Source organism: Scedosporium apiospermum (genome assembly GCF_000732125.1).
Source record: "Scedosporium apiospermum strain IHEM 14462 chromosome Unknown SEQ_SAPIO_0095, whole genome shotgun sequence".
In the NCBI taxonomy this organism is placed as follows: domain Eukaryota; kingdom Fungi; phylum Ascomycota; class Sordariomycetes; order Microascales; family Microascaceae; genus Scedosporium; species Scedosporium apiospermum.
The window spans coordinates 481,146-491,761 of NW_015971796.1; the positions used below are offsets into that span (position 1 = coordinate 481,146).

The window sequence follows — 10,616 nt, forward strand, 5'->3', positions numbered from 1 at the left end:
TATCTCACGCGTGGAGAAAAAAAAAGAAAAAAAAAAGAAATCGGACGCGTGCCGCCAACAATGTCTCTGGACTCGTCGACCAGATATCCCGTGCGGATACGCTGGGGGGAAGAGGACCTGCTCTACCCTTGGACATTATTCGACCTGCCGCACCGCAGCCTGCCATTTCCCCCTTTGCAGCAGACGATATCGGAATGGGCTGCCCTCGTGAACAAATCGACGTCGGGGCAACCCGTGAATTTGGAGTTTGGCCCCGGCGTTTGCGAGACGGGCATGGGCCAGAGGAATTGCACCGAAGCATGCTCCAACCCGGCGTACTTTTTCAGACCGATGAATTTCCAGTCGTGTCTACTTTTAACCGGTACGGCACGTCTCATCCAACAGGAAAATTACGCGCTGGACACGGAGGATGAAGCCACCGCGAGGACGATCGAGGCGTGGGGCGATTTTGACTTGTCCACATTCAACGTTACCCAAGCGCTGTCCAACATCGCTGGGTGTGTCTCGGAAGAGTGCAATGAATCGGATCGGCAAGACTGTGTTGGATTTGCGGGGGCGCTAAAGGCCATGAGCGACCCGGCGAACAGCAACAGTTTTTCGGAGATTTCGAGCTCCTTTAACCAGCAGATAGCCCAGTATTGCTCAATCACCAACATCCGTACGGATCCTGATATCGCGGGGCCTGGGGTACGTTGTTTTCCGAGACGGCCTGAAACATGTTAATACTGACCCGCGTGTCGACAGGTCATCCTATCGTACACCTTCCAGACCGGTCTCGCCGTTCTATTCTGCCTCTTTCTGAAGTTATCTCTGACCTGGGTGCGGAAAACGATACATCTCCTTAGCTGGTTCGGCTCACCCAACCTCCGTAAACGTGGAGCCTCGCTCCAGCAGCAACTAGCCGATTCCACATTCGCCGCCGCCGCCATATCCTCCATCGCCGAGTTCCACAAGATCCAGTGCTACTTCATCGTCTCGATCCAGATCGCCACCCTCCTCAATTTCAACGCCGAAGACCCCTCCGCGGGCGGGAACCAGAGCGGATCCTTCGCTGAAGCGATTTTTAATTCCGAAACCTCCATCGTGCTGAGCATCGCGAGCATCGCTCCCGTGATATTCACGCAGTTCGGACTCCATCGCGCGGGTATCCATTGGTGGTACACATTCGCCACCATGTCTGTCACCGTCGTATTGGCCATAACCATTTACGCCCGGCAGGACCTCGTGATGGTGTCTCCGGACGGTCTGTGGGAGACTCTTGTCAGTGAGAGGGCGGTGACTTCGTGCGGGATGAACCCGGCGCCCATTGTCTACTGCGGCATCTCTGACGACCCCGGCTTCACTACCATGGACGCTTATCCGGTTTATATCGGTTCCTTGGTCGGTCTGGTGGGGTGGGTCGTCCTCCTTGTGGATCAAATTGCCTGCACGATTCGCACCTGCTCCCCCTCCGCCGCAGAAAAAAAGCGCGGAATCTTGGCCTGGACTGCCCGGTTGCTGCAGAGATATCAACGCAGCAGAGCTGCACGTCGGCTTGTGGCGCCATTCGTTACTGTCGCCGAATTGATCTTATTCGGCAACGTCGCCATGTACGCCATCCTGCTCGCCTTGACCATCCGCGAAACGGATTTCATCAGCCTTTCTAGCTGGGGGTTCGGCCAGGTTATTGCTGTGATGGTGTGGACTCCTACAATGGCCAAGTATCTCTACTACATTATTTGTCAGCCGCCCTCCTTTCTCTATCCGTTTTGTGAAGGTTATTCCGGTATCTATTTTACTAACATATCGTTTCCTGACAGTTGGAATTGAGAGAGGGTTTAAGGAGCGGATACCGGAGAATTACACCATTTCAAGGCAATCATCTTTGGCGGAGCAGTTACAGTCTAGCTCCAAACATGATCATAAGCCGGAATCGGCGGATTCTCGAAAGTCGGGAGAAGCGGGAGAAGTAGTCTCTTTCCTTGGCAGGGGCCAGCAAGATGAAAGATAATCCTGATTGAAACCGGACAATTGGGTGACAACACGATGGGAATCGATAGCCGAGCTAGAACACCGCAAGAGAACATAGGGTAGTAATGAGACTATTCCTACGCTAGGGTCATGGTAACCATAAACAGTCCGAAAAACTGGAGAAAGCGTGGCGTTTCAAGGTTGATAATATTCAGAAGGTTTTGATTTAATTTTTATTAGTTAACCATATCCTCAATGGTGATGAAACGTCCTATTGACCTAAAGTCATACGCGTCCAACACTTCATCCGGCGGAACTACGTCGCGCAAGCATGACGCTCGACCACTGGTTGTGAGAAGGACCTTTAAACCGCTTTCCCTGAGAACGTTGATAAGGTCTCTAATGTACCATTCGGTTGTGCCATCATCAAGCCAGTGAAGACCATCAATGACGCAAACAGCACCGGGTGGCATCAGCTGGGCCAAGTCTCTGAATAAACAAATCGAGCCTGCCCAGGACTCTGTTGTCCCCTGGAGGGTTCGAAAACGAATCTTGGACAAGTCGGTCTCCGTTGTGAAGGAGTGTGGGAGCAAGCCTACCATCTGACGGAGTAGCGCCAAGACGAGAGAGATGAGAACCTGTGAAGGTGCGGTGTTGCCGGGCCTGATGACTTCGTAGCGCCGAAGCTCGCAGAAGTAAGAGATGGTTGGGCGACTGGACTGCGCGGTTGCGTCGATAATCCAGGCCGCTATCATGGTAATGTCGTTGTCATAATCATCAGCTTGAATAGGGGGCCCGTCAATCCAGAGGAAATGGGATGGACCTGTCCCGGAAATCCATTGAGGCAATAGATAAGCTCGCTCACTTGGTACTTGGATTGGAGCTCGGGAATCGCATAGTAGGCGGACGCGGTCGCGATAGAAGAAGTGGTCGAGGTGACGAGAGTTCAAAGCTACTTCTTCAGCTGACCATTTCATCATGGGTAGATGCGGTCCTGGAAGGGAGCTGGTGTCCAGGAAGGCCTTGGGTGTTCTGGGCTGGGGATAATATGCAAGAGCTAGGTTAACTTCAAGGTTAGCGCTGGCAAGTTGAAGATTTGGAGGAAGCAAAAAACACTTGCCTGCTCTTGGGAGCTCGTTTTTAAGTTCTTCGGCCATGTATTCACGGAGTCTTTCAAAAAGATTCTCGTGAATCATTTCTGCGTCTTGTCTCAATCGAATCTGCCTTTCACCCGCTTCTCGCTGCATCCTCAATAACAATTCACCCTTTTGCTCCATTTCAGCTTGATGTCTCGCCATGCCTTCCAGCCCGACTCTAATATCCCTCGCCATCCCATCAACGCACAGTTGCGTTCCCTCTGCTGTGAGTCGGATTTCCCGCACCTCTGCCCGGGAGCTTTGCTCGACATGGTGGCGGATGGCTGCCGCCTTGTCATTTATCGCCTTGATGTCCGATTCGAACCTGGTAACGGCTTTTTCGTTGAACGAGTCAAGTAGCCGTTTTCGACGCTTGCGCATGATCCAGTCCATGAAACCAGACAGGAAGAGGAAAATGTGTGCGTAGAGATCGGCGACTTTCTCCAACATCGCCTTTGTTTGGAAGATTTCCATTTCCACTTGGCAGGACGAGACATGTTCACCAATGGAACTAAGTGCGTCGGCCAAGTCCTCCGCAATGCGTTCGTGATTCATACTCGCCTGTCGAAGAAAATAGTCAGCTTTCTATAAAGAATTGCGAGGAAACACAATCGATAAAATTAAAATTGAAAAGAAAATAGAGAAAAGAAAGAAACAAAAGAAATCACATAAAATGAATATACAATGGAAGTGAAACAATATTTCTTGTCAGTAACGGGTACCGCATACCTGAATCATAGCGTTCAGTGATCCGGAGAAAAGAGATACGTACTCGCTGCCTTCCGGCAGGACCTTCAATAATGAGCTGTGTGCATCGAGAGTGCCACAGAACTTGTGGAATCGAGAGGACATTTTTCCTCGACTGCCCGCCTTCCGCTGTGCTTGCCAAGCACTTTCCGCCTTCTTAACCATTTCGCAAACACTCTCCATCGTGGGTTCGCACGAATCTAGGTCAAGTCTGTCTATTTTGTCACAAGTCTTCTGAAACTGGAGCCACTTTTCTCGAAGCTTGGCAGCCTCAGTTGAAATCACCTTGGTGACGGGATCACTATCTAGAATGTTAGAAGTTGGGAAGTTGGACAAGACGATCGCTTGATCCACTGCTTCGTACTTACTCATCGCTATGAAAAACCTCAGAGGGTTCGAAAAACTTGCGCCACGGAGATGCTCGAGTGTTAGGAGGATGAACAGGAGCAGGAGCAGCATTACGGCGTAGAGCTTGGCTAGGGCGGTAGACCGGGCTGAGGGACGGTCTCGTCTCAGTAACCTGCAAACTACACATTCTTACGAATCTCGGTAATAAACCTCTTCAATCAGTCGATCTCCGGGGACGACTTGGCCGAAAGACAAGTATCTTCTTAAACTTCACGTCAGCCCTGGAGAGGAGGAGGCCTCCTCGACATATTTGGGAGATGTGATGCTGGTTAGGCAGAAATATATCGGATTTCGGGCTTGGTTGCAGGGGGCTCTGTCATCGATTGGCTTGGAGGGCAACCGATGCATGGTAGCGATCGTTAGTTCATGTCGTGTCACACGACAAGACGTACTTCGCCACGGCAGCCTGCTCGTCTCGTTTATCATTGTTTCGTCCGAGGCCCTACGCCTCCTCTTGCCTAAAAACCGCTTCTTCAACATCTCCTACCGGCGTACCAATCCTTTTCTGAGCGAGAAACAAGAGGAACAAGAGGAGCAGACAACGACTCCATCGAAAAAAACTTTGCCAAGTACCGGATCCAGCCAGAGCTGCTAGTCAACAAGAATGGATGTCAGCAATGGTGGCAACGAAACAGATGCATCATCCGCCCGATCCACCTGCGAGGACTCTACCAACCGAGCGAAACCGCGTGAGCCATGGGTCAGATACCGTGTCGAATACCGGGATGTTAAGACCGACGTCCTCATTGACTTCCGAGACACAACAGACCCCGAGGAAGAGATAGCCGAGCGTTCGGGAATAGATGAACCTATTTTCGAAATGGTAACGGTATGCCAGGCGAGGAGAGGCGTAGGTGATGGAGATTCAGACCAGGCAGAAGGCCAATTTCTAGCACTGAACCAGAAGAAGCACCTGAACCTATACTCCACGTCTATCATAAACGCTCTACGATCGGTCGTCAAGTACTACCCTTCTCAGGACCTGTCGGGAAATCCTGTAAAGATCCATTATCCGTATGCCGTCTTGGTCCACCACTACGATGAATTATCCGTGTTTCGAGACGCTTGCGCGGCAAAGAGCCCGGGTGAGATGTGTGTGAGGGAATTTGACGCAGAACGTCATCTAAGAAGTCTCCTCAAGTTTCTCGATGATCACATCATGAAAGACGTGAGGGCCGAAATGGAGCGTATAAACAGGGGAGTGTTTACATGGGAGCTCGCCTGGGTCCATTATAAGCCCGGATCCACAGTCATCAGAAAAAAACCTGACGAAGAGAATCGTTGGGTGGCCTCTGTCATTCACTCAGTTCACGGCGGAATATTCCAAAACCCTCCAAAGGACTGGGAGATACGATCTTGGTCACTCGAATGCAAGGGAGAGTTTGTTAGTCGAGGCTTGGACATATTTCGCTGCAGGAAATTTGATGGCGAAGCAACCGATATTCCGACTGTCTTTGAATCAAATCCCGATTTCGTTAAAGGTGCGACAGACAGCCCCTTGCTGAGTACAATTGTGGATAAAATCAATTGCGGCAAGACATATTACCAGCTTCTGAGAAAACAGTGTAAGGGATATAAAGGAAGGGCTTTGAAGCCGCCGCACAATCAAGTAAGACAATAAGGTCTATATTAAAGCTCGTCCACTGATCCGGTGGTGTTGAATAGGTGGATGGCTTGGTTATGGTAGACTTCTTCGATTCCACGGAGAGCGATCAATTTTGGGCCCTTGGACACTTGGATAACGTGGACCTTCGAGTCTTTGTTTCGGATTGCACTTGCTCATCCTGCAAAGAGCGAGCGGACAACCTTGGCAGCAAAGTGGTTGCTCTTTTCGAAAATTATTCTCACATTGAGCTCGACGAGGATAAACTCGACGACCACCAATACCTCTTATTCCCCACTAGCATCCTGGCGTTCGTATTTAAGACTCGGCAATGGGGTAAGAAGGATATTTCATTCGTGAGGCGATTGACCTTGGTAGGGCTAACTCCCCCATGTCTTACTAGAGACTCTCCACGTCCGTGGCTTCACGGAGCCGGATTTCCAAGAGGACATGATCCAGGGTCTCGTCATGGATGAGCGGCGAAAAGAGATGTTAAAGGCGCTGGCCAGATCTTTCGCTCGTAAAAACAGGTTTGGCCAGGAGCTCACTCAGGACCTGTGGTCTGCCGACTTTGTCCGAGGCAAGGGTAGTGGGCTCGTCTTTCTCCTGCATGGGAAGCCGGGAGTTGGCAAGACTTGCACAGCTGGTATCTATTGAGGTAAACATGCACCCTGCGAATGCATGCTAATGTGAGCCTAGAATGCCTATCGGCATTTACTCGCCGCCCCTTGATGGTAATAACAGCCGGAGATATCGGCACGAATCCAGACGAGGTTGAGAGCAATTTAGAGGAGACGTTCGCGAGGGCCGTAAGATGGGACGCCATGCTTCTGATCGACGAGGCGGATGTGTTTATGGAACACCGGACGACATCTGACCTCGTTCGAAATAGTTTGGTAGCCGGTATGTTTTGATTGAAGACCACATTCTCTCGAGTCTCCCCGGCATGAATCTAATTGAACATGCCCACACGTTTTTTACGAGCTCTGGAGAACTACACCGGCATTCTCTTCCTCACCACGAATCGCGTCGGATCCTTTGACGACGCCTTTATATCTCGTGTCCATATCCAGCTCTATTACCCCGAGTTTACGGAGGATCAAAGGCAACAGGTTTGGAAGACGTTCATGGACAAACTAGCCCGGGAGCGGGGAGATTCCATCCGGCTTAACATTGACGCCAAAGAGTACATTCGCGGTTCGGAGATGAGGGCTGTGAAGTGGAATGGCAGAGAAATCAGAAACGGTCAGCAAAAGCACGGAGAGTTGTGACATCGTCGAGACTAACTTGGACACTAGCATTCCAAACTGCTGTTGCGCTGGCCGAATACGACGCAGAGACGGACGAGGAGGGCAAAATTGTTGTGACAGACTCACACCTTAGGGCCGTCGTAGACTTGTCTAGGGATTTCAAGGATTACCTTCAGATTCTTCATCGCGGGGACGAGTCCAAGAGGGCCGAGCGTAAGTCTGAGAGGCTGGATACCTATGGGATTCCGGGCCAAGGATAGAGGTGGAACACATCGTCTCGTTCCTAAGGAGGAGACCGGATGCCGAGTCTAGTGAGCTAGGTAGAAGATAAGACTGCAGAATGAACGTTGCGAACTATAACGAAGATGTCATGTTTCCTCGTCTCGAGAGATAGCTTGTGAGAATAGAGGAACCATGATTGTATTTGCTCATTTGTCGTCTTCACAGTAAAGCGACGAAATTTGAGATAAACCTAGAAAACTCATAGAGTATAAAAATAGCTCTTTCGACAATTAAAGATGTGGCAAAAGTTTATCTGGCATGAGTCCCTGCCCCGAGGGTGTCCATATTTCAAATCCAACTTTCCCCGGGAGGGAATTTGACATAGTAAAGTCCTCTAATAACCCTCTGGCTCTCCAAGAAGAATGCATCCAAGACGCGGTGTCTCAATTGCATCATGTCGAGTTCTGATGATGTTGTGCTGATTACTTAATCGAGGTCTTGATTTCAAATCCTCCCTGAAATATAAATGGCAGAGAGAATGAACGGCGAGGGGGAAACTCACCCTCATCGCTAAGAGCATGTCTCAAGCCTAACGTTAACATCTTCAGTCCAATTTCGCCCATAATTAGACCTCAAGCCACAATCATGTCTAAGAACGCGCTCTATGCCATCATTGCCGGTGTCGGGCCTGGAATCGGTCTGTCCGCTACCATGCTGGCCCTCAGATGAAGGTAGTATCACGCCACTAACTGTTTATATATTTCAGGCCGCGCAACCGCTGTGAAATTCGCAAAGACGTATCCAGTGGTTCTTTTGGCACGTAACCCCGATAACTACACTCCTATAGTCAAGGAGATTCAAGAGTCCGGAGGCCGCGCTGTAGGCATCACCGCAGATGCTACTGACCCCACATCTCTGTCGACTGCTTTCGACATTATCAAGAAAGAGTTGCCGAATGCCACTGCGGCTGCCGCTATTTACAATGTCAACGGCGGCTTCGCGAGGAAGCCGTTCCTGGAGCTGAGCATTGAAGAGCTCGACAGCTCTCTCAATGCAGCACCGTAAGTTTGCTTTTCTCCACCGTGCTCGTAAAAGATCGTGCTAATGGACTTCATATCAGCCGGGGACTCTTCTTCTTTGCGCAAAAGGTCCTCCCATCTCTTCTCTATTCTGTCAAGGTTTCGCCTTATCCGCCTACCTTGCTCATCACGGGCGCCACGGCCTCCCTTAAGGGATCGTCAACTTTCGGCTCCTTCGCCGCAGGAAAGTTTGCCTTGCGAGCGCTGGGCCAGTCCTTGGCAAGGGAATTCGGACCGAAGGGCGTGCATGTCGCTCATATTGTCATTGACGGCGTGATTGATATTCCGAGGACGAAAGAGTGGCAGGTCAACAATGGGGTTGAGGGAGGCAAGCTTGACCCCGACGCGGTAAGATGACCCTCCAACACTGTGGACGAATGTCTCGAGATGGAGCCGCTAACGTTTTGAGTAGATTGGCGAGAGCTATTGGAATTTGCATACACAGCAGAAGTCGGCCTTTACTCAGGAGATCGATTTGAGGCCGTTTGTTGAGAAGTTTTAGGCTTTGAACTGCTGACGCTAGGGTGCTGCCGTCTCAACGAACGGGGAGCGACAAGAAGAATATTGAATCAATAAGTCGGGCTACTAAGATTGATTTGAATGTACGAACCCGAGTTGCATCTACCGATGCTTGATTCCAAGTCTGATAATCTGTACTAAGGCCTGTTCACGGCGGAATGTCAGACCGGAAGGGGACAGTAACAGCAAAGCTGATACATATATTTAGCATACTAAAGACGTTATATTTTTTTTTTCCTTAATGAACGTCCCATGTATGTTGGGGGCCCAATTTCTGTTGTGTCTTGGGGCCCATGTCCCAGTCTCTGGATAGGTGGAGTTGGTGCGGGAATCTCCTGACCACATCCTCGATGTTACTGGTCCATTCAACACATCCCATTGAATCCTAATTATCAAATTTTGTTGACCCTGAGCACTCTCCGACCTTTTATTCAGAATACAAATTCAAACGTTCGCATACGTGACGGAATCAAGAGTTCCGCTCGTCCAGGTCTATAACCTCCTCATATCCCGCCCTCCAACCCACCCTCCTGCCAGTGATTTACGACGTACGCCACAAAAGTCAAAGACGAAAAGCTTTTTGTTCAAATTCATCAAAATCCTCAACAGCAGGATTTCTACGTTGTTTTATATTTCTCGCTCCTCCTAATTCGAACTCCTTATCCTGAAAATGTTTCTCTACCCCTAAGTCTGATTTGTTTTTACAGTTATCAACAATATCGTCGGTAGCATTTGATCCTACTGATGAAGCATCACTCGAGTTATTACCTCCTTCGTAGTCTACTATATCACTTCTAATAAAATGTGTAGTACGATCCACTAAAGATTTTTCAGAATCATTAATTCCACTTCTGATCTCCGGATGTTTATAATGCTATTCCCACAGTAGTTACTACGTTTGTTACAATAATAGCAAAAATTTCTATTTTCATGCTTTTATTATAATTAGTTTATTATACAAATAATAGTTTCTTTAAAATAAATTAAACTTTTAGTTTAGTAATAAGTTTATTTTTATTATTATTAATAGGTACTATTGTTAGGTTAACTCAATTTAGAATAAAAATGTAATCCAGTAATATCAGATTTTCTACCAAAAAATCTAGAAACTATAGATCCTAATAAGGGTAAAAATATTATACTTAAATACATTATTTATTTTTATTATATTTTTATAGTAAAAGAGTAAACTTATTACATAGTACTCCTTTCAGTATATGACAAGTAGTTAGTACCAATCCGAGATTATATTCACCATGACATAGTAATTTACAATTACTACTTTAAAAAATATTAAATTATCTTTAATTAGTATAAATATAGAAAGATAATTTCTTTTTACTAATACTAAAGATATTAGAAATTTATATTTAATATTTATATTATTTTTAGGGTTATTAGGTATAGCTTTTTCTATTTTAATAAGATTAAAATTCTACCCTACTTTAATAAACAACTTTAAATTAAGTAATTTAGGTTATAATATTTTTAGGTTCTTCAATTAATATCTTTTAATAGAATTATTCTATAATAAATATATAGTTAATTTAATATTAAAATTAGGAAGTTAAATAACTATTTTTATATTTAATTAAATTAAATATTAATTCTCTAATTATTTTTTCTAATTTTTTATTATTAATAGCTATTAAAGTATAAGATAAGTTTAATAATCTAATAAAAATTAATTTTAAAATATATA

General features: G+C 47.2%; 3 protein-coding genes across 3 annotated transcripts; 2 read left to right on the forward strand and 1 right to left on the reverse strand.

The window, feature by feature from the left end:
* Positions 1-60: 60 nt before the first annotated feature.
* Positions 61-1,990, forward strand: SAPIO_CDS4958 (uncharacterized protein; the record flags this gene model as incomplete). The annotated part of the gene is made up of 3 exons (XM_016787383.1): positions 61-687; positions 745-1,720; positions 1,800-1,990. The coding sequence occupies 3 exons, from the start codon at positions 61-63 to the stop codon at positions 1,988-1,990; spliced, it is 1,794 nt and encodes a 597-aa protein (XP_016643058.1).
* Positions 1,991-2,186: 196 nt separating this feature from the next.
* On the reverse strand, positions 2,187-4,667 carry SAPIO_CDS4959 (uncharacterized protein; the record flags this gene model as incomplete). The annotated part of the gene is made up of 5 exons (XM_016787384.1): positions 2,187-2,698; positions 2,816-3,647; positions 3,816-4,138; positions 4,202-4,327; positions 4,634-4,667. The coding sequence occupies 5 exons, from the start codon at positions 4,665-4,667 to the stop codon at positions 2,187-2,189; spliced, it is 1,827 nt and encodes a 608-aa protein (XP_016643059.1).
* Positions 4,668-4,845: 178 nt separating this feature from the next.
* On the forward strand, positions 4,846-8,897 carry SAPIO_CDS4960 (uncharacterized protein; the record flags this gene model as incomplete). The annotated part of the gene is made up of 9 exons (XM_016787385.1): positions 4,846-5,625; positions 5,907-6,180; positions 6,248-6,490; positions 6,589-6,747; positions 6,829-7,089; positions 7,143-7,307; positions 8,083-8,377; positions 8,437-8,743; positions 8,808-8,897. The coding sequence occupies 9 exons, from the start codon at positions 4,846-4,848 to the stop codon at positions 8,895-8,897; spliced, it is 2,574 nt and encodes an 857-aa protein (XP_016643060.1).
* Between the last annotated feature and the right edge of the window lie 1,719 nt (positions 8,898-10,616).